This window comes from Ischnura elegans, chromosome 6 (genome assembly GCF_921293095.1).
Source record: "Ischnura elegans chromosome 6, ioIscEleg1.1, whole genome shotgun sequence".
NCBI classification, from domain to species: Eukaryota; Metazoa; Arthropoda; class Insecta; order Odonata; family Coenagrionidae; genus Ischnura; species Ischnura elegans.
In genome coordinates this window covers 2,552,567-2,577,104 of record NC_060251.1, presented here as the reverse complement: position 1 = coordinate 2,577,104, position 24,538 = coordinate 2,552,567, and the positions used below count along the sequence as shown (strand labels likewise).

At 41.5% G+C, this 24,538-nt stretch overlaps 2 protein-coding genes across 5 annotated transcripts in view; both read left to right on the top strand.

The window, feature by feature from the left end:
• Positions 1-10,650, top strand: part of LOC124160407 (E3 ubiquitin-protein ligase RNF13-like) — a 219,007-nt gene extending 208,357 nt beyond the window's left edge. For all 4 annotated transcript variants that reach the window (XM_046536248.1, XM_046536246.1, XM_046536245.1 and 1 more), the window contains one exon: positions 8,496-10,650. In XM_046536248.1, the coding sequence (XP_046392204.1) occupies positions 8,496-8,641 (146 nt within the window). In that variant the 3' untranslated portion in view covers positions 8,642-10,650. The remainder of the gene's footprint in view (positions 1-8,495) is intronic.
• Positions 10,651-20,773: 10,123 nt separating this feature from the next.
• Positions 20,774-21,280, top strand: LOC124160402. Its single transcript, XM_046536237.1, has one exon. It carries the CDS (start codon positions 20,774-20,776, stop codon positions 21,278-21,280), a length of 507 nt encoding a protein of 168 aa, XP_046392193.1.
• The last annotated feature ends 3,258 nt before the right edge of the window (positions 21,281-24,538 follow it).

Below are 24,538 nucleotides of genomic sequence, written 5' to 3'. Positions count from 1 at the left end.
CTTCATAGACCGTAGGCTCTTTTCCTGCGTTCTCGGATCTAAAAATATTTCATCACTTCTCTAAATGTTGGTAACATCGATTTGTTTAAGGCCGACGAGGCGCCAAATAAGGGACAAGTCGTCTCACTACGCATCCTTTTTTACCTTCTGCCATTTTCCGATTTATATTATCAAAGATGAACGCCCTCCTAGCAGCACACGTGGGAATTTTTCTGCATTCGAGGTGTGGGAGGGGGAGAAGCGAGCAGGGAGGGGACTGGATCGGCCTGCCGCTCTTGTATCCACGACGGGCGTTGGAATAGTTTCTTCGCAGACGCAGTCTCAAATTCGGCATTTTGTGGCTAAATAGTGGCAGATACATCAAAACGCACCAAATTTTTGATCGAATTGGGCAGTAACTCGGCATAATCTGTAGGAAATTACCATAAAATTAGAGATGTGCGAATAGTATCCGCGAATACTCGAATACCTCGAATAATAAAAAGTATTCGATATTCGAGATCTCGAATAGTTATGCCAAAGGTACCGTCTCGAATACCTCGAATACTTTGAATTTCACGTCATACACTGTCGCTCGCACGTCGTTGGTAGTTGACTCGGAAAAATGAGAACTCTAGTCTTCTAGTGCATGCAGCGCTGTTTTAGGCAAGCTGACGAAATACATCAAATTCACGGGTTCGAGCGGTGAAAAGAGTTCGACGTGGGGAACCGAAATTGATCGGATGAAAAAAATCCGAAAATCCCAGGTGTCCCCTATCAGGAGAACTTCAGTTCCGTGGGATAGCAACATTGGCGCATTTCCCACGATCCGCTATCCCCATCCATTCAGCGTTCGCCCCACCCCCTCAGACGATTTCCTCTTCCCCGAAAACAAAAAAAAGGTCCCGGCTCGTGCAGGGATCGTATTACGAAGACCTCAGCTTTGAAAAAAATATCAAGTTACCGGAAAATAATAGAATCGTGTTTCACCCTTCCCTCTTTCTCCCCACTGACCATTTTCCCGCATCCATCTTTTGATAAAATGAGAGGAGGTGTTTGCCGTGTGTCCTTTGTGGCTAATAATGACAGGCACTTATTTTGAATCTTCCCCAGGAGATGAAACTACCATAGGGAGGAACTCAGTGCCGTGGGATAGTGACATTGGCGCATTTCCCACGATCTGCTATCCCCCTCCATTCAGCATTCGCCTCACCCACTCTTGACGATTTCCTCTTCTCCGAAATCAAACAAAAGATCCCAGCTCGCGCAGGGATTGTATTACAAAAACCTTAGCTTCAAAAAATATCAAGTTACGCGAGAAAAATAAAAACTTCCCAGACGGCACAGAACCCTCCGTATCTAATTCGTATGTACATAGTACCCATTGACTAAGGGGATACTATGCCGCTTCGTCGCTTTTCGTCAATGGATAATTTCCATGCGCGGCCTGTTGACGAAGCGCGTACGCAGCATGTGAATGTCCGCTACTAAGCACGTACGATTGGATACAAAGCGCGCAGGAACACGGCACTCAGGCTAATCTCAATCGATTAGGTCGAAATTAGATATATCGTAACTCGCACGATCGAAAAATGTATCGAACGCAACACAATCGATAGCTACCGACCGTAGCGAGAACCTTGATACGAAACGTTATGAATTGTAAGTTCTCAATAGGTAAATAACACCATATCATGAATTCTAATTACCATGAAAGACTCACGACCGACAAAGTTTTTGTCGGTTGTGAGTTTTTCATGGTAATTAGAATTCATGATATAGTATTATTTACCCATTGAGAACTTACAAAACTTATTCGGCCACTTAAATAACTGCGAAAAATGAGATTCTCAAGGCTAATTCACGCATCCCCAGCATCCAGCATTCTAAAGTGGCTCATACTTACTTGGAAACCTTGAGATGTTAATAAGAGTAAATGCTTATTAATTTTGACACTAAATAAGACATCACATAGCCCACGAGCATTAAAAAGCTTACCCTAAAGCCTGACGAAATAACATTTTTAAATAAAAATTGCCGATGAAACAGGATTGCTGACACATCTGCTATTAGTATGATCGAATTCATCAAAATGCAAGCAAAAATTAACGTATAGTTCAGTCTAAGCTACTAAAACTTACCCATATCAGGCGCTTAAGTATTTGAAAAATTATTTGGGATGAGTAAAAGTCTCTAGGTCACTGCAGTCAATGTATCAACCTATTAAAAATATGAAAGTCCTGCCAAATCACCAGCATAAACACTTGTAAAATAAAACATGGTATCTCTCAGATCACACCTCCGATTTTATACTTACTTTGCATGAAGTCACCACCACAAGAAATTTTAAAGAGGCAGGAAAGAAAAAACCCACAGAAATACAATACATATATTATGTATTTTCTATTGTCAACCACAATAATATTTCCAATTTTCTCTTCTATCCCAAATCTAATTTAGCGAAACAATCACTCTTATTCTCTTTCGAATAGAAAATTATTTAAAAGAGGACTGGTCGATACATAAAAACTATCTTCAATACTTTCTCCGCTGAACGTCCACTATCACAGCATCAACTTGCACAAATCAAATCCACATCCACAAATATGTCACTTCTGCCACAATGTCTGTATTATGTATTTTCTATTGTCGACCACAATAATATTTCCAATTTTCTCTTCTATCCCACATCTAATTTAGCGAAACAATTACTCTTATTCTCTTTCGAATAAAAAATTATTTAAAAGAGGACTGGTCGATACATAAAAACTATCTTCAATACTTTCTCAGATGAACGTCCACTATCACAGCATCAACTTACACAAATCAAATCCACATCCACAAATATGTCACTTCTGCCACAATGTCTGTCTTCTTGGCGACAGGTAACAGTGAAGCAATGGTACCTTCCTCCAATCTGGGCACCTTCAATTCAGCAAGAATTTTCTCCTCGTCTTCTCGTCCAAGGCCACAGATTACTTTCTGATATCACAATGGTGCGATGTGAAGCTCAAACACCTAAAATTAATAAATAATAAAATACCATGTAACTTATTAGGTCAAATCATTTCCAATTTTTGGTATTTCTGCATGAGAAATCAAATTACTAGGCTCGTAAATATAGTAAATATTTGTATGCCTGATATTTTTATTGTTTTACACTATAGCATAAGATAATTTGAAATGATGAAAGCCGACGTGTAATACACCATAGGGCAAGCTAAGAAGCAATATTCGATCATATAAACTTGGCAGCTTATTCCTAGTTTCTCCTTTTAACCACACGTTCACCGAATGAATTAAGACAAAAAAGACAACTAAAATGCTAGAATTTTCAAAATAATTGCTGCTACAATATTTTCAATCACCATTTTTAGTACTGAATAGTACTATAGTACTGAATAGTTCGGGATGTTGATGCATCAACATCCCGAAGCCACTTCTAACTTAAAATTACATCCAAATAATTACAGCGAGAAACAGTACATACCTCACAGCTTTTCGTAGGGGTGAAATGTTTTCTTCTTACCGCCCAAATGCACTTCTTCTTCAACTCAGGATCTTTTGGAAAGCTAAAACCTTGAACCATGTCCCGGAGTTTCCATTACGTCACCCCGACAATAAACACACGAAAGGCATTTTTAACAAAAATATCTCACAAACACGTTTCTGAAGCCCAGTGAATGAAATTAAAGAATAAGGGAAACTTCACTATCACCAGACACTATTTTTCACAAACTTAACCACAAAAATCCCTGAAATGTGGTAAGACGTTACGTGAACGACGCCATCTCCAACGGCTTGTGAAGACATGTGATCTTTCTAGGAGGGTATGGCACGATGGCACCAGATGGCACCACCCGCGAAAGAAAATAGTCCCAGACCGAATACAGTTTTATCGATGAGATACAATTTTATCGATGCATATGAATTTGCCAGTCCTCTTGCATCTTTTTTCGTCATTAAAGGAAATAAAGAAACAAAACCTTCTAAGTAACTTCCTAAGCGCGATTTTTGTATCTTGATTGTCCACCCTCGTATTTAGGTACGAAAACTTCCTGTGCCGTCTGGGTTGTCTCGCACCCACCCCCTTTTCTCACCCACTGACCTTTTTCTACCTACCTGCTTCGAATTTCCCCCTTTCTCGAGGTCAACTGCTGCATGAGTCATCTACTAGCCCGAAAGGTGTCTAACAATGACTTTCGGCAATTGTTATTACACCTTTATTGGATTGAAATATTAGTAATGTGCGCGTAATTTAAAAAAGAATAAGACCAAACACGACATATTTCTGACTTTATTTAAGCATTTTGCGCAGGAAAATAAATACCGGGAAGAAGAAGAAATACGACGGAGGCGTAATGCTCAAATAGGGTGGTTTCCTATTATTTTTTATTGCCTAAATCGAAATATTAATACTCCTGAAGTACGTATTTAACGCTTTTAGAGTTTTATAAGACGATATCTATTTTTCGCGATTAAATTAAAAGTGAAAATTTTTAAGCGCGCGAAAACGCGACGGGTAAGTATGAATGCCGGGAAAAACTCCGCGTGACGTCGTTCTGGTTCCCGCTGCCGCAAGTGAGGTGACCTTGGGGCGAGGCCTCTGAGCGCTATTACGACGCAGGATGCTAGCAGGTAGCCGAGTACCATGCTAGCTGGTAGCGCTTGGCTTAAATAAGGATTATTAATACCTTATCAAACAGACTGTGTGATTATTAAGACATGTTTCCCTGAGCTCTGTGCCTCATGCATGCATTGGTAACCTCAGACGATGTAAAACTCCGATCCTCTCGTGTAGAAACTAGGTCCCCGTGATGTCACGTGGAGTGGCATCGCATAGGCGCCAATCTGGCCTTTTTCAAATGAGGTAACATTGAACATTGCCATTAGTCTAAACCGGTATTTCTAAAACGAAATAATTTGTATATTATGAATACACTAATGGTGGGTAACGAATCACAATCAATACCTTTCGTTTTCTTTAATGAAGGAAACTACCCTATTGTTTACATAAAATTAAAATATTCCATTAATCAGCTAAATTCCTGTTTGAATCCTTTAAAGGCAATCACAATTACTCGCCAAAATCTTGGGTTTCCTGCTGCATAGGCGACCTAGTCAAACATTTTCACATTCATCGTTTAGTATTCGAGGTATTCGAAATTCGAGGTATTCGAATATTCGAGCAATGATTTAATATTCGAATTCGATATTCGAATTCGAGAAATCTACTATTCGACCCATCCCTACATAAAATATTATATTTTTCAAATTTTGACCCTCCCCCCTAAATTGCATTTGAGCAAGGATCATGGGTTCACCTAGAGGACTCAAATTTTTCAGGCCTGATTTTTGAACGGTCCCACAATTTTATTTCTTTGGGTCAGATGGATCTGAAAAAAATCGATTTTTCTGATCCCCCCCAGTCCCCAGTTGTCATTGGCAAGGATCACCATGCCATCGGCAAACGTGATTCTTTTTAGCTCTTGTCCTCCAAACCTTTTTCACGTTTATTGTTTCACTGACCATCTCCTCTGAGTCCATATTAAAAAGGGTGGGTGAAAGGCAGCAGCCCTGTCCTACCCCTGCCTAGCTCCATTTATTCTGTCAATTTTCCATTAACTTTCTACCATCTGGGTTTTGTACATTTCCCTAATTATCCTCCTATCTTTGCAGTCTACTTTCTTTATGTTAAGAATATCCATAGGGTTTTTCCCTTTTTATTCTGTCAAACGCTTTTTCCAGATCCCTAAAGCAAAGGCTCACGGGTCATTCCAGGTCAAATCAACCAATATTTTGACCAAATGACACCCACCGACTCGGATTTTCATGAAACTTACCATGGTCATACATTTTGGTATGATTAGAAATTGTGTGCAATTTTAGCCTCCAATTGTCATTTGTTAATGAAATATGAGCAATTGAAATTTGGGCATGACCCCTAAAGTGCCGCAACGCGCAAAACATGGTGATTTTTATTTTCATCCATAACTCCATTCCTGTGAGATGAAAAGTCATGATTTTTTTTCTAATGCTAAGTGGTCCATAAGTAAGTTTCATGAAAATCCGAGTCAGTGGGTGTCATGGTCTGGATGATTTGAAATGGAATGACCCTCACATCTTTCCCTCTTCCCCATTATCTTTCACTAATTGTTCTTAGTAGTGTCATGACGTCTCTTGATACCCATTCCTCTTATGAAGCCAAACTGATCCTCACCTACATTGTCTTCCATTATTCTTTGTGGCCTCATTATCGGACTAAAATTCACTTACTGCTTACCATGAATCAAATACCTGCTCGCTCTGGTCTAATCAGTTTGGCATACCTATTTTTGCTACGAAAACTTTTCAGATGCCCCACTTTTATGATCATTATCCAGATGTAATGTTTATCCTGACTCACTCGTGTGATATCTCTGAGAGGAATACACCTCTGTACAGCCATTACATCTCTTGCATCTGAGAAAAAAATTATTTCATCTTGAACATCACATGCTACCTGCAGTTTTCCTACCTCCGTGCAAATGCCTCTTCTTGTCAGCCTCTCTCATCTTAACTCCTTATTTGTCCATTTTATTCCTCAAACTTTAGATGCACTAAAGAGTCACTAGCTAAATTACCTCAGTAGTGATTCTCTTCACTCAATTGCTCTTCCTACTCCTAATTCCTAATATTGTTCGACCAGGTTATGAAAAATTCAAAAGTAACTTCATGCCAAATCCTCTTCATTTGAAGGACCATTTAAATAAATTTGAGCTAGAAACAAATCCTTCTAATTATTTTACATGGTTATTACAACTTTTGCAATGAAAAGCTCCCACTATTTCACAATGATATTTCGGCTCCAGTTTTATTTCAAGTACCGTATATGTCTGAATGTAGTCTCCCCTTTTTTTTCCAAAAATGCCCGTGGTAAAAGTAAAGGGGGGGACAATATTCAAAGTAATTTTTTTTAACTTTTCCCGAAACTGAAGCTTCAAAATTAGGGGGGGGGGGGGGGGGGACGACTATATTCGGAGAAATATGGTAGTCTACGTTTCATATGCTCAAAATCATTGCCATAAGCCCCCGCAAAAGTCATAATATAAGCATCCTGCAGGGTTATTCCACTAATTGTATGGCTGGGCCATAAGTCAAAATCGACCATAACTACGGCCTCGAGACATACGTATGGCAAGCGATTCCATTCTGAGCAAAAGGCCATAAGTCGCGAGTAGCTATGGCCTAAAGGTCGTAATACTATGGCCTGCCTAGGAGGCGGTCATAACACAGGCCATACGAAATAACATTGCTCGCCTAAGGAGTTATAAAATAAATTTATGAGGTGTCATCGATTATGTAGTGATTGTTTCAAGAAATTTATGAATATTGTGGGGGAGCACATATGGATTCATCGGGCATTGGCTCGATATATTAAAGGAAGACATCGATTTCATAAGAAGGACGCGGGATACGTGTAGGTAATCCGTTCGCATACGATGATGATACATATGACCGTGCGTATGGCCCCGTTTAGCAGGATAGCCCGTAGTTAGTGTAGATAGTTTAGCTGGTAGTTGAGTACCGTACGGGCAACAGGGAGGTTCTGGGTTCGAGTCCCAGTCAGGGGGCATTTTTACTCTGATTTTTCCATCTACCGCAGGTGTTGCTGTTGTCCTCGTCCTTATTCTATTATATGTTCCTATCAATTTCTGCCTTTCTTTCCTACCCTTTGTATGTATATTTGTAATTTATTTGTATGTAGAACACCCGGCAGGCAACCAGGAGGTTCTGGGTTTGAGTCCCATGTACAGTTAAATTCATAGAGTAGATAAAAAACAAATATATAAACAAATTCATAGAGTAGCATTAGGAACACATGGTTGAAATAGGACGTGGACAACGGTGCTGTGTTAGATGGAAAAAGCCAGAAATCAGAGGGTAGAAATGCGGCCTGACTGGGACTCAAACTCAGAACCTCACGGTTGTATGCCGGGTGCTCTTCCAGTTGCACCACCGGGACGCTTAGATTTGCTATGATTTCAGCAGGGGTTTATACACAGAAAACTCCCTTTGATTTGGCCCACAAGAGTAACCAATAGATGGCACTGGGGCAGCTCAGTACTCACCAACAGAAGAAATGGACAAAGATGCAAGAATGAAAGGAAAGACACACACTCACAGAATAGCTGAAAGAGACAGGAACATGCGTTTCGGGACACGCTGAGCCCAAGTGAAGTAAACCAATATGGCCAATACACTACTTCATTAAGTCATTAATAGATAATTAAATGAAGTAGTGTATCGGACATGTTGGCTTCTTTCACTCAGCATAACCCAAAATCCAATCAGACCGCATTCGAGTCCTAGTCAGGCTGCATTTTTACCCTCTGATTTCTGGCTTTTTCAATCTATCGCAGCATCGCTTTGACCACTTCCTTTTTCAACCATGTCTTCCTATCCCTTCCTTCCCAACCCTATGAATTTATTTGAATGCATAGATATATAATCAAATTGTGTTTTATATTTTGTAGCAGGGCCCAGTTCTTCTTCTCCAAGGTTGTCAGTCAATAGCAGCCGTGATGAAGTGCAAGAAGTGGCCGTTGTCCCTCAGGCAGAACCACAGGCGGGTGGTCGGTCGTGGTGGTCATCTCTGTGGTCTAGGTCGGTGGATGCGTAAAGGGTGAGCAGCCAAAAAGATGTTAAAAACGTAGTCACACATGCTTCCAACTCAACACCCATACAATATCCCGGGAGTATAGCATCACAAGGGATCATCTCCTCCTGGCACCACTGAAAATTATTGCTGTTGTGGCCGAATGGAAAAGAAGCAAAAGTGATATTTGCTTCTCCTGCCATCCATCTGCTACAGAAGAATCCATTTATACTTTGCTAGAAGTTTACTCCAGCATTGAAAATTAATGAGATATATTGTGTAAATAGTCAAAAGTGTAATACAGTATACAACAATATGATAATCCTATAGCTCAATGTAATCTGAGTTGAGTTATTACTCTTGAGAACTTGCTCTAACTAAATGGTTAGTGTCAAGGGTATGTGGTTAATGATGTTTATGGCAGATTAAGTGGAATGGCATTAGATAAAAGTTTTATGTCAATTTGACTGCTGAAATGAAATCATTCAGTATCTAACTCTTGAAGGTATTCAGGAAGCCTCTGCTTGACATTTAAAAGGTCTGCTTGGCTTTATACAACAGGGTTTGCTGAAAGTCAAGGGTTTTTTAATGTTGTTTTAATTATCAAAACTACCTAAGCATCACGTGAGACTGGCGTTATTGGCTTGCATAATCGAGTAGCGAAATGCCAACATTAAGCTGTATTTAATTTTTTTAAGCATTCACTTTATTCCCAAAATATCATGATAATTGATAGTCAACCTTCTTTCTGTGATCCATCAACTCCTGATAAATTTTTGCATGATTGTAAGCCACAGTTATGACACATTGGCTAGTAAGTTAAAATTCAATAAAAAGAAAGGCCTAATCACTGGTGGAAATCAATGGCAGCTCTGGTTTCCAATAGCGGAATCTTCAGCTGCTGACACTCGTTCCCTCTCTAGAAAGTATTCCTGTACATAGTTAACAGAAATTGTGGCAGTGATGTGCATTGTCACACTAGTCAAAAGTGTTTCTAGATGAAGGATGGTGTTACTGAAATACATTGTGCTTCAGCCACTGCCTGTTGTAAGCCACAAATCTGATTTTCTGTTCAGCAAGCCTTCAAAGAGTGTGTAAAGTTTTTGTAAATTTATTTTTTTATTGAATTGAGCTCTACTGAAACTTTTCCAGTGGGGTTCTATTATTTTAAAATTATCCTGTTAACTCTGTGTGTGCGAGTGTGTGTATGTGATAATTGAAGTATGATGCTTGAACTGTCAATACTGGTATTTCAAGCTTGTGGTGGTTCTGGCGTGTATGGCAGTATGCCGTAGCAGTTGGAATTGTGGAGCAATATTTTTACTTTGACTATGGACTGCTATCATTCATTCTGCAGTATTGGCAGTGACAATAGTGATAACAGCTGACATGGTGCCCTTTGATGATGTGAAATTGGTGAACTTCATTGGAATTCCAAGAGTACTTCTATTTGCACCAGTAGCTCTGCCTGGAAGAAGCAGAGGGTTATTTTCTTTTAAAGTTTTCTTGAGAGTGGACTTAAAAATTCCAATGTCACACCCAGGTCTTTCATGTGAGTCAAACCATGAAAACAATTTTTCATCACACACTGATACTGAAATTTGTTCACTGAACATTGCTTGTAAGTTGTATTTCAAATCATGACCACTGTGGCAATGTGTTTTTGTTTTGTTTTGTCGTTGTTGTAAATTTTATTTGTGGGTGCTATTTACTAAACTGACAATATTCTAATTAGTGTTTCGATTCAGCTTGAAATTTGTAGCAAGTGTAAAATGTAAATAATTGTATGGTTTTTATAATTCCAATTTTTTTGTCGTAGACCAATTTCTAATATGAATTATTCTCTGGAGATTCATGAGGAAAATGTGAAGGTAAAAAAGTTTTAAGCACTATTCTTGATGAGATGCTGCCTTAGTTTATACCTGCAAATTATGTGCTTTACTTAAGTGGAAGATTTGTATTAATATGATAATCTTGCCCTTGAATGTTCTTTTTTTCATTTGTATTAATTATTAAAGTAATCAAATGGTAAAGGTAGGTGTACAAGGTACTTTTTACAAATCATTTCATCCTTCTGACGTTGACTTCCCTTCTACAGCTCAGAATTAGACCAATTACTCTTCAATTTATCCATGAATATCTGTTCTCTTCCCCTCTCTGCATTGATTATGTAAGTACATACATGGTTGCCTCACAGGCCCTCAGCACTCTCTTGTTCCTCCTCCTCCTCTCTGTCCATCTCACATTTTCGATCCTGCTTTATACCCAAATCTCAAACACTCGGAAGTCTCTTCTCATCCTATTTCCAGGGCTACCACATTTCAGCTCTTCCAAGCGCTTGCCCTCTCCACTACTTGCTGTTGTATACACTTCCTTTCTCTAAACCATCTCTTGCATTCCTTTGTGCTTGTGTTTTACCACTTCTATCTCAGCTACTTTCTTGTAATTGTTTATTAGATAATCCATGAATTTTTAATCCTTCTTGCGTTGCAAGAATCTGATTGACTACTTTTTGATCAATCAGAGATCTAAAAGGGTTGCAAATGCCCAACTGTTGAAACCAATTTTCTTGAGATTGTCCATTGACTTTACCCGGTCCACTCTTATCAAATGCTTCCCCCAAATCAAAATAGCTAGCGTGCATGCATTTGTTATATTTCAGGTTCCCGTCCACTAGGTCATCAGCTGTCACAACACAGACTGACAGGCTGTCCTGAAATAAAACTGATTGTCGCCCCGATAATCATTTACCCTTGCCTCCCTTCATCTATTTATGATCCTCTGTACCAATTTTGCCTCATGTGATATTAGGCTTAATAGTCCTTTATCAATCCAGCATCAACAGTCCTTAAAAATCAATCCTACAAGTTTTACTCCTATCTCTAACGCATCCCTTGACTCCCACAATATTTTTTCTGCATTCACGATAATCTGCAAAGGCGTTAGTGGATGGCTGTGTCTCATAGATCGATCAATCCCTGCCCACATTGGCTCTGTTTGCTACCCTCCCATGAGTAATCTGAGACATAAATGAGTAAGACAGTTGGAGACGGGAGTGAGGTTCCCTGTGTGGGTGTAGGGAAAGAAAATGCACCTATGTGCGTGTGTGAAAGTGATACAGTTGCAGTAGAGTTGTACTCAGGAGGTGTTGAACAAAAGGGCAGACTTTACAGCTGGAAAATCCTCCAAGATTCAATGCATCTGCTGGTAGTGTCACGATCCCAAGTTCTTCAGAACTCCAAGGTAAGAGCTTTAAAATTATCTAGATTAACTGCTGTAGATTGAGAAATAAAATTATTGAATCTCAGTCACTAATTGAGTCATGTAAACCCTTACTGTGTAGTAGGGACTGAGTTGTGGCTTAAAGAAGATATCAACTCGAGAGAACAACAGGGGCAACATGCATACATGAACACGTTTAAGTGTGCACTTGTTTTGAAAAAAATAGTAATTCCGGTAATATCCTCCAAAAATTATTATGATCACTCATTTCTGTTGTTCTTGACCCTAAAATTGTTGCCACCAAGGCATTTGTATAAATCCAAGTCTTAAATTTGTGTTATGCCAGATGTGGCAATTTGCTGAGTGTATCTGATAAATGTAAATATGTATGTGTAAGTTAAGAAGTGAGTCACACATTGTAACAAACAGACCAAGGTTAACTTTACATAAATGTTCCTTTCTCTGCATGTGGCCAAATTTAATATACTGCCCGCTGAAATTAAACATATTAAATGTTAAGATTTGCCAGACTGACTTTTCTCTCAAGAAATGATTGATCATTTATTTTGATTTTATTTCTTTAAATCACTTCTGTGATATTTAATACTGCATTATTTTTTGGCATCCATTTTTGTTATTTGATGGTGGCTTAATTCTGATTTTATGACCATGGAGACCACCACCTAAAGCTCCTTCTCTTGTTAAATTATCAGCTGTAAAATCAAAATGTAGCAGTAAATAAATCATTATTACTCGGCTAGAGAGGTCATCCGCCAAGTCAAAGAAAAAAATATATTTTCATCTTTAAAATAGGAAATGTGATGGATTTTAAAAACATACTGAGAAAATTTTTCCAAAATTGGTGCGTCAAGGATCTACTCTGGACTAAATTTAGGATTCATTAAAGAATATATTGCTTGTGGGTATAGAAAACTTACCAAGGAGGTTGCTAAATCACTGCAGCCATCCTGCATTATATTGCTAATATAAGAAGATTGAAAAGTAAATTAAGGTTTGCATATAAACTAAGAAAATTTAACCCCAAGATACCAAGCTAATTATAGAATAATAAATAATATCTTCAATATTTAATGGGAAGCTGGGAGAGCTGCCTGTTGAAAGTACTAAGGCAGAGAAATTCTCTCAAGGTATTTGGAGGAAATAATGAATTATTTATGAAGTCAGAAAAGTTATCTTAAATATAGGAGAGAAACCACCCCTATGAAAAAATTGTATAAACCTGTTTCAAAATTTTATACAATTTATACAATTACCATGGCAATTGTATAAATTGTATAAAATTTTGAAACAGGTTTATACAATTTTTTCATAGGGGCAAACATTCAGGATGGTGGCGGTCTGGCCAGGTTGGCAACACTTTTGTCTATCGAGAAGCGTGTACGAAAGCTGCAATAAAAAATAATCATTACTTGAACCAGTTTTTTTTTGCAACTATGTAGTTATACGTTTTCTTTAGTTGCTTTGCACTATGCATACTCAGTGTGGCGGCCATGGGTGCTTTCCATTCATGCGACTCACGCGTCGACTTGTGTCGGCTCGCGGCATTTGTTTATAACTCTCCTATTCCTGTGCGTTACCGTTTGTTGACTTGTGTCACAACAGTCGGCGACACACACCGAATGGAACACGAAAACCGCGACGCAAGTCGACTTGTGTCGACGTGTATCAATGAATGGAAATCACCCCATAAATACTCTACACAGGATTCTCCACTCCCTTGGTTCCTGTGATTCCCACCGATCGCATCAAATAGCGGCGCTGATGTAGCGAGCCCCGGTTGTTCCCAAGCAATACACGCCCACAAGAGGCACGCTACGCGGCGAATTTGAATCCACGTTTCGCAACGCAGAGCTGTGAAGGGCAAAATTTGCTGGCGGAGCGGGAGCTCTCGTGGCGTCGACGCAACGCGGAGCTGTGAAGGCACCCTAACCCCTCAACGCCGTCATGCGTACCCAGTACGCGCCCTTTAAATTTCGTATGCCGCCGTCATGCGTACCCAGTACGCTTCCTGACCTACTGTTTATAATATTTTTTCTCCGCCAGATAATGTATGATAAATTAAAACTAATTACTCTATCTTTTGAAGAAAAGTTTTTCCTTTCCAATAAAATATTCATAGCGGTTTTATGCCTTCAAGATTAAAAAAAAATGCTTCGATAAAATTCCGTTTTAAACCAGCGCCTTGACGACTTCGGTCCAAAAACTCATCGCCTTATTTCAGCTGTTCTATCATGAAAACTTCCGCCTTTTCTGCTTGAGAGACGTCTAGAAGGGTCAGCTACTTTAGCTTGAGATACGGTATCTTCGAAGCTCAATGCTATCTCTCCGTCTTCTCCTTGTTTGTCGTCACCTCGAGCCCCAAGTGTGTTTGGTCCGCCTCGTTAGTCCTAAGCGTCCTAAGCGAAGGGGCCATGTGCTTCGCTTTGCATTTATTTTTTTTTCTGGACAGTAATCAACGAAGATAAGATTCCATCTAAACAGTCAGCGTATACCAGGGCCCCTTCGAGATATTTTCTCGTCTCTTGAGGGAGCTTCTAAACCACGAGATTCAGTCCACCCAGTCCACCAGAGTCATTCATGCTGTGTGGTGTTCGTTCAGGCAGTGTGCTGAAATTCTCATCGGGTGTACTTCCTGTGTGTGGTATTTTTTTATAATTGGGGATCCTACGAAGTGGGAATAGTATTGAAAGGCAAAAAAGAGACTCGGAAGTCTGTTTGTGTGTTAGGCTATAGTAAAATCATTGGTGGGGTGAATTTCAAGGACCTGTTATTGCATTCGTACGTAATGGAAAGAAAACGCCATTACAAGTGATGTATGAAGTTATTTAGGAGACTATTGAATGAGGAAGTCCTAAATTCATATGTTGTTCACAGGAAAAACACGTATAAAAATTTGACTTATCATTTCGCGTGCCATTGGGCGAGATAATATTTTTGAAATATCCAACGTCATACGAACTGTTTGGACTTGGCCGTCACTCATTACACAATTTAGTACCAAGACTCACAAAAATTAATTTCCTAAAGACAATTCCTGCAGCTGGGAAGAAATCAAAGTCTCAAAGGAGGTGTGCAGTTAGTGCGTACCATGGGAAATGAAGAGTTTGCGTGTACTGTTGTGAAAAATGTGCAGTGGGATTATGTTTGGATTGCTTCAAATCATGTCAGAGCAGATTTTCTAAGGTAAATCATTTGAATATTTGGGTATTGACGTTTGAAACATTATCATGTGATTACCTATATGAAATGATACGGTAATAATGGAACAAAGTCAGAGAAGTGGGCGGAGTGGTAAATTTTCAAGTAGGCGAAACGGGTAATCCTATCGAAAGTATCCAATCTGTTATGAAATTTTCAACCCCTAATAACTAAATTACATCATGTAATTGTATTTTTTAAATGCATGGAATGTTAGAGATCTCGTAGCTAATTCGAAACCAAATAAAAATCTTTCAAAATTGAAAATTTATTCATTGGTTCATAAAAAGAGATACATAAAACAATAAATATTTTTTCCAATCGCTCGAAAAATTATTATATAGTAGCGCATTATAATACGCATGTTTACAAAAATTTTCTACGATACCGATCGTATATTATGAAAGATATAAATTATTGAATGATAGTATGCCGAAAAGGCGAAGTCATTTAAATCTCATCCGGCCGCTGAGATGGGATTTAATTAAATGCCTGCCGCGCTTGAAGGGCTAATATGGCCGCGACAGGCACGCTTTGCGGCGAATTTTAATCCATGTCTCAGTCGTTCATTGCTAAAAAATGAAGTTCGTGTCAACTGCCCACGAAAATATAACTATCACCGTGAGTTTATGTAGTTTCCTGGTGGTGAAAATGTACGTAATCACAAAATCGGTACACTAATTCACGTTGAGAGAAGGGAAGAATAAGTGGGTAAGGAAACGCTGTTAACTTTCCCTAGCCGGAATTAAGTTTGAGGGCCCATAGATATCAACCATGTCTTTAAACTTCCGGCACCTATGTTTTAGAGAATTAAGAATGATTCCTGCGCAGCTCATAAAGAAGAGCACTCGTTGACATCATTACCAGACCACCTAGGCACACTTGGGGACGGGTCAGATCCGGTATTAGGACCATAGCAAGAATTTTTATCATACAGACTGTCCCAAGGGTCGTGTGTCATTTTTGACCTGTAATTTTAGTAGCTTTGCATGGAGCAATATTCATGAAAATTGTCACACTTATGGGGAAAGGTCCTAAGTTTTGTTGAGTGTAAGCTAAATTTTACAATTTTGACCTTTTGACCTCACAAAGTAGGTCCAAACCAAAAATTTGAATTTGCCTTGTGGGGTTTCAATGTTAAAAAAATCGAGATAGACAAAAGTGTGAATTTCATTGACCAATATGTCAATTCTTAGGTTTTCGGACACGAGAGAACCGAAAATAACACTTTTATTTACGAATATTCAACCGTTGACCCAGTAAGGTCACCGTCAAGGTCATAAGGGTGGCAAAAGGAATAGCATACCAACAAAGGTGTCGATCCATGGGTTTTGTAGGGTGCCCAAGTCATTGGTATTGTCCAAACACCCGTATTGTTCACTAATTGACCTCCGAGGGTCACCACGGGGGTCAAAGGTCATAGAGTTAAAAGTGGGGCAGTGTTTAACGGCGGCTGATGATCACTGCCCCAACGCCCGCCGCCTTTACGTTACCGACTCCGCCTCGAAAGTGCGATTTTTGATTGACACGGGGTCGGATCTGTGCGTGTACCCCCGCTCTCAAGTGAAAGGGCGCCGCGCGCTCGACGCGTATCAACTTTGTGCCGCGAACGGGACGGTAATTTCCACCTACGGGTGGCTAGACTTGGATCTGGACTTTGGTTTCCACCGCATGTTCCGCTGGCGATTTGTAGTGGCCGCCGTTGATCAGCCGATCATCGGTGTAGATTTTCTCTCTTACTATAACTTGCTCGTTGACGTCCGCCTAAAACGTTTAATCGACCCGGCGACCTCCCGCGTCGCGCACGGCCGTGAAGCCAAGTGCTCCGCCCCCCAAGTGAAGACTGTGCTCGAATCTTCCCCCTTTCACTCGCTCTTAGCCGAATTTCCGGACATTACCCGCCCCGCCGGCATTCCGAGAGAGCCTCGACACTCCACCACGCACCATATCAAGACGACGCCTGGTCCCCCCGTCGCTTGCAAGCCGCGACGCCTTGCACCCGATAAGCTTGCCATTGCGAAACGGGAGTTTGACGAGATGCAGCGGAGTGGCACGGCCCGACGATCGGATAGCTGTTGGGCGTCGGCGCTCCATTTAGTACCGAAAAAGAACGGCGAGTGGCGACCCTGCGGCGATTACCGGGCCCTTAATGCCCGCACAATTCCTGATCGGTACCCCGTACCGCACACGCCGACTTCGCCCACAATCTAGCGGGTAAGACAATTTTTTCTCGCATTGATCTGGTTCGGGCGTACAACCAAATGCCCGTTAATGACAAGGATATTCCTAAAACAGCAATAGTGACCCCTTTCGGGCTATTTGAATTCCCCTATATGACGTTTGGATTAAGAAATGCCGCCCAGACGTTTCAACGCTTTATGGACGAAGTACTACGTGGACTAGAGTTTTGTTTCGTCTATTTAGACGATATTTTGGTCGCATCGATGGACGCCAACGATCACGGGCGCCATCTTCGGATCTTGTTTGCTCGTCTGCAACAATACGGTGTTCTTGTTAATCCTCTCAAGTGTGTGTTCGGCGTGCCCGAAGTGACCTTTTTGGGGTACTCCGTCAGTGCTTCCGGCACTAGGCCAACAGCGGAAAAGACGGATGCTGTTTTCCGCTTTCCCGCCCCGCAAACAGTGAAAAGTCTCAGGCAGTTCTTGGGCATGCTAAATTTTTATAGACTGTTTATTCCGCACGCCGCAGTCGTCCAGCAGCCCTTGAACGAAGTGCTTAAGGGGGGTGTCAAAGGGAGTGAGAAGATTCAGTGGACGAAAACCTTACAGTGCGCCTTCCAGAAGTGCAAAGACGCTCGCGGAAGCGGCCTTACTAGCCCACCCCAACCTCTCCCTTCCATTAGCTCTATTTTCCGATGCCTCTGATACATCCATGGGGGGTGCGTTGCAGCAGCGAACGAGCGACGGATGGCAGCCACTTGCGTTCTTTTCCCGCAAGTTTACTCCCGCTCAACGAAAGTACAGCCCGTACGATCGCGAGCTGCTGGCCATCTACGAGGGAATTAAAAATTTCCGCCATATGTTGGAGGGGCGTACTTTTACTATCTTCACAGACCATAAGCCGCTGATTTACGCCTTCGATCAGAAGCCAGAGAAGTGCTCACCCCGCCAGTTCCGCCACCTCAATTTTATTTCGCAGTTCTCCACAGACATTCAGCACCTGGCGGGCAAGGACAACGTGGTGGCGGATGCCTTATCGAGGATCGACGCCGTATCCTCCGCTATAGACTACCACATACTAGCCAAAATGCAGCAACGAGACAAGGAGCTATCGACTCTCCTCCATTCCCATTCTTCCTTGTCGTTACAGCTTTTGCCCATTCCAGGTAGCGATCTCCAACTGTACTGCGACACTTCCATGACGACGCGTCGTCGCGACGCCACGCCCGTTTGTCACTTCACCCCCACGAAAGCAAGCATTCGACTCTGTGCATAACCTGGGCCACCCTGGTGTGAAGAAGACGGTCAAGCTGATGACAGCCAAGTTCGTGTGGCCATCCATAAGAAAAGACTGTCGATCGTGGTCCCAGAAATGTATCCCATGCCAAAGATCAAAGGTAACCAGGCATGTCTCTGCCCCCATTGGTACGTTCCAATCCCCCACATCCAGATTCGAACACGTCCACCTGGATATCGTCGGTCCACTGCCACCATCAAGGGTATCAGTCAAGCGCGCCACCAGTGGGTAATGCTAATCCCCAAGGTTCGCAGCACGGGTCGAGTAACACGAGGCCGTCGACAGCTGATCACGAGTACCGAGTGAACTCAGTCACATTCAAAGGGGGACGAGGGCGAGGCAACTTGCCATCAGAAAAACAATCCTCCCTTCAACCGCATCGTAGTGGGTCCCCATTAAACCAGGAGGAAGGTTTAAACTCGCGCCGGCTGGTCTAGACTCCCTCCGGTGTCCAGCCGACGCGGAAAAAGCGGAGGTTTTATGTCAGATCATCGCGACTTACGAAATTGAGGTAGAAGGCGCAGGGGACGAAAGGAAAGGAAGTATTTATGCCGAGAGGCGTTGCTGTCCGATCGTGAATTGTTCCGCGAGTTTTTCAGAAAAAAAATTCAGAGTAAAGCGCTGTTAGACACGGGCAGCGAAATTTCCGCGATCTCGGAGGAATATTTCAAAGAATTAGATATCAAAACTATGATACCTTGCTTTCCTCTGAACCGATCTTGTATCATATGTGCTGATAGTCGGAAGTCTCCTCCCATCACTCGTCAGGTTTTACTTACGATCACTATAGAATGCATTGAGTTCGAGGTAATTTGCCTGGTTGTAAAGAATCTAGTTAAACCATTAATACTGGGAATAGATTTTCTTATGGATAACAAGGTCATCATTGATTTAGAGAAAAAGCATATCTTGCTAAGGAATCTAAAGAAGTATTTTTTTCCATTTTTTATTCCATTTTTTTTCTCGTGAGAATTTAATCTGTTCTACCTGTGTGATTTATTTTGTTCATCCATGTAACACGAACTCATTTTTCTTTGCGGGGCCCCTTTCATCCCTCGCAATGAAAAATTCCTTCGTGTTGGGGGCAATTGTGACATACCGACCATATGTCACGTATTTTCTCTCGTTATGTTATGACCCGAGTAGGGGATGATCACATATGTGTGGATGAGCGTGGGTATGTCTGAGTGTGTGCGTAATAGTGTGTCATGCCCCGGGCATGAGGTACAAGTGACTCACAAATGTTCAGTGTTTGGTCAGCTCGGACCGGTGGTTGCCCCACCCAACAGTGAGGCCCAAGTGTAACCCCTCTTGTCCCAAAAAACCCATCCCCTGTGTATCATCCCCCTCCAATATCACTATAAAGCGGCGGACGGAGAGAGCCTCCTGGCTAGAAATGCTAGTTTGGTCGACGGGCGAGAAACGCTATCCTGATCGACGCAGAAAAGGATTGATGACGTGCCAGATTGGTCGTCATTTTTCTGGGTGTACCCAAAGAGTGCTGTTAGCGGGACGAGATTGTCTACGGAGGTAGCCAGCAGCGGAGAGCAAGATTGCAGACGAGCGACAGGCAGGACCAACGCCCAGAGGTCGGGAGGAAGACAGCCCCCGATCCCACGGACATTTGGGGTCCAACGTGTCGCATCATCGACGGCTCCTACTGCTCAAGGCTCCGACGAAACCGTAAGAACGTCGCAGTCAGCGACCCGTCCCCGTGCTCGTTCGCCCAGACCCGATTTAATCCCCAAACTGTGTAGCCAAAATATTTGGGTTCTTTCTCTCTATCCCGGTGCGCCGTATGTAATCACCAAACTGTTGACTCCTTGTCAGAAATCTGATTCAGTGTTACCACGAGAGCAGCCTAAAAACTTAATTTGGGCAAATTGTAAACTCGGCCCACGAATTCTACCAATCACAAATTGTTGCTTTTTTTGTATTTCTTTTGGAGGGGGGGCAATTGAACCATATCATCTTGTGCACTTTTCGTTCACCTCATTCTCATCAGGGTATTTAATTTCGATAAGTGTGTGTGCATGCTATGTCTGAAGTGGAAAATATATTTTTTTATGTCTCAAAGTACTCAATAATCGTTCGATCATTCCGTACTCGGGACCATTGATGCCCTCCCCACCCAGTAAAATAGGTGGCGTTTTCATGTTCCGCCACAATACCTTACCACTTGTCCTCTTAGGCATCCGCTCGGCATGGAGGGAAGATCTCGGAGCTACAACCGCCGAAATGCTGTACGGTGATACGCTTCGCCTGCCAGGAGAATTTCTATCCCCTAAATCCCAGCCCAGCTGCGAAGACCCTATGTCTTACATTGCCCGCTTAAAGAGTAAGATGGCCATCCTATCACCGACGCCTACGTCCTACCACGGGGAAAGGAAGGTCTTCATTCACAGAGACCTGGCATCTTCGACGCACGTGTTCCTCCGCCACGATTCTGTTAAACCTACTCTCCAACCACCTTACGACGGACCGTACGAGGTAATACAGCCAGGCCCCAAATACTTCCGCATCCGTGTCCATGGAAAGGAGACGACTGTGTCCATCGACCGACTGAAGCCGGCACATCTCCTGGATGGCGACATCGAGAGGCCAGCCCAGAAACCCGAGGAAGGGTCCACTTCTGCAGACCCATTGGAGGCCGCAGGCCCGATCCTGCAGGAATCCGCAACGACGACGACACGCTCTGGTCGCAGAGTTCACTTTCCTAAGAAGCTAGCGGAATATATTCCCTAGTTTTTCCCTGCCTCCACATAGATCCCTATTTTTCCCTTGCCCCTATCCCTTTCCACTCTCCCCCCCTGGTCGAGTGATTCCTTGGTTTTCATGACTGTACCTCATGTTTTTGTTTTTTTTTTCATCGATAGGTCCTCGCCGTTACTGGGAAGGGGGTCATGTGGCGGCTTAAGGAGAGACGCATTTCGTCAGTCAACTGTTCATCCTTACGACAGCCGCCACCAGAGTCCGCCTCCGTGGAGCATGGCAGGACAGTCTCACAACCGCTGCCGTTCAGCACGCACGACGCCATTGCCGCCGTACAGTATAGCGAGTCCGACATCTTGTCTACACCACGCCGCCTCACGGCTGTAACTTGTCGTTCGAAAATGAAGTGTTTGTTTATTGTTTACGCCTGCGTGTTACTGAAGTGTTGATATCCCCTTCACTCAGTGTAAAAATATTATATACTAAATAAATAAAATAAAGATGTCCGAATATTAAAGAACCTAAAGGGTTTTTGGAAAAGGTTATTTTTTAGTTTCCGCGCAGTTTCTAGGAACGAATTCTCAAAATAATAGATAATATAACTTTGTAATATATTATTGAACTATATAAGCTGTGAAAATCTCACATTTCTTAGTACTTTTCTTACGAAATTGCTAATTTTCATTGACTTTTATATTGATTTAAAACAATAGCTTCATAATCCAATTCTGGGCATACAATTTCCTCAAATCTATTGAGGGAGCATGCCTGAATTCCCTATTAAAGGGGCCCTAACCGAGGGCCCCCAATCACCCCAGACCGCCCCTGGGCAGGATTTTAAATAATTTGGGTGTGGGTTTCAGAACTATGTGTTAACTTAATGTAATAGGAGCTGCAAATAATGCAATGAATATTTTTTTTCAGAATGAGCTTAAGTGCAGGAATGCTAAAGGCACTTTATTGAAGCAATAACACAAACAATATTCAAATCAACCTCCAAATACACTCGCGCGTAGAATTTTTTCGAGAAACCAATACTAATTCGTCCACCGATCGATGCTTACATGAAATATCTTTGTAAATCACTTTTAATAGCGATATAAATTACCAATTTACTAGGATATCCCTGAATAATAGTGGAGTTCAAAATGAAAGAAAAGGATTGAAACCCACCTAGGAATTTCTGTCAGCTGGAACTCGTTTCTTGGAGTGGCCATCGAAGAATCTTACATGGAATGGCAAGTATCATTAAATATCTATAGATATCGAGATGCTGATATCCATATCTATGGTATACCAGATGCATATCTGCAATATTAATTTATTGACAGCTTCCTATAATTTCATTCTGTGAACATGTATCTTACAAATGGTAAGACTTTCAGTGAACCTTAAATGGCAGACTTAACAATCCAATACCTCATAAAGTGATATTATTTTTAAGATATAGTCAATGTATTCCTCTTCGAATAGTTTCCTACCAGCCTCTTGAAAATCTCAACGAATATCAACTTCTTTGTAGGCGTAAGTGAGACCTTATTAGGGTTAAAAACCAATCACGACCGGCATTTGTGTTTCATGGAAAATATAGTTATGTAAAAAGAAAGAGGTTTAGTGATACACTATTTCAATTTTAAAAAAGCCGTTCCTGTGAGTAGTATTCAATTTTAATGTTTGAAAACCTCACCTGTACACAGGTTCAAAATGGTTAAATTAGCTATGAACTTAAAATTCGATAAAGAATATCAGTTAATTGATCTAGGAGATCATTGCATGAAAGGTTTCAAGCATGCATTTAACGTTGATATAGCCACATTTTCCTTCTGCTTCATTGCTCTGACGACGTTACAATTGATTTTTCCAGCATCGATTGGTTCAATATTCTCGAACTAGCTGCATTACTGGTGCCTCTGTCCATTGTAAGTTGTGCGTTCCTATTACATCGTTACCACTTACGTTTATATATACTGCTGTTTGCTTATTCTTATGGCGTAGTGTGAATGAATGAGGTATGATAATGTGCCAAGTGTTATAAGTCTACTGCAGCATTGAGATAGGACACCATTGATTGACCATTGCTCCAAGCAATCTTTTTACGTTATGTTTCCTTACCGGTTTTTTTGCATTTCTTTTTCATCCTCCTCTATTCTTTCACTGCTCAGGTTATCTAAATTATCAAATTAATCCATCTTGTACTGCTGTAAATGAAGACTACTTTGTCTTAGCTTTTTTTGAGATTTTTCCATTCTTACCAGATAAGATTTTGGTGTATATTTCAAACTGGAGACAGTATATACTGAGGAACTTACACAAATTTTGTAAAACTTTATTCCAAATATAGTTCTCTTGTTGTGGTTATATTGTCTAAAAGTAATTCTACCACGTAACCCATAAGACTTTCATCGACAGCAAGGGCCAGGCATATATATACTGAAATTTTTGATGCACTTACTGAATGATAGAAGATATGTCGTTCTTAGCCTTTCATTTTCATCGAGAGTTGAATTATCAGCGAAATGCAAAAATTTAGACAGCAAAAAAAAGGGCATGTAATTAGGGCATCTGCAGATGCCAGCCTGACTATATTCCTTAGAAGGTGGTACCTTTGGTATGCTTCCGAAGATTGGAATTGTTGCCGATGGATAAGCCCGGAGAAGGTGCACCCCCCACAGATTTGCTTGAGGCGACCGTCCGGCGGCCTGTAGCAACGATATTCGCGCGGCAGCGACTGCTCGGAGGCACAGTCGACAAGCAGCCGCTTCCCTTGAATATTGTGGAAAGTTCTAGAAGCCTCAGTAACCCAGATGATATATAAGCGGCGAGCATTCCACACCACTCTCTCAGTCGCTCGCTCGCGCTCACCGTAATTGTAAGTGCGTGCATAATAAATCTGTTAAGTAAGATTCTGTTTGTCATTATCGACCGACACGCCTCATGCTTTTACCCTCTGCGGAATTATGTATGGGATTAGGATAACATATACCCTTTCCTGCGCTGAACTGGTCGACAGCTGTTGTCCGCAGCGTTGCCATCTTCCTTATGTGTTAAGGTTGCAGGGCGAAAAAAGAAAGTGCAGAGAGCCTCCAGTGGCATAACCATGGGGCAGGGTTTTCTGGGTTACCTTGAGCCTTTATTGCTTTATTTTATATACTTTATTTCAATAAAAACTCGTCCAAAATTATTGTTTCTGAGTGACGGAAATCACGTCAAATAATATCAATAATTCCAAAATTTCCCCCCACACCCAGCTACCGTGGAGTGTTTTCTATACACCCCGAAATCTCCGATAAC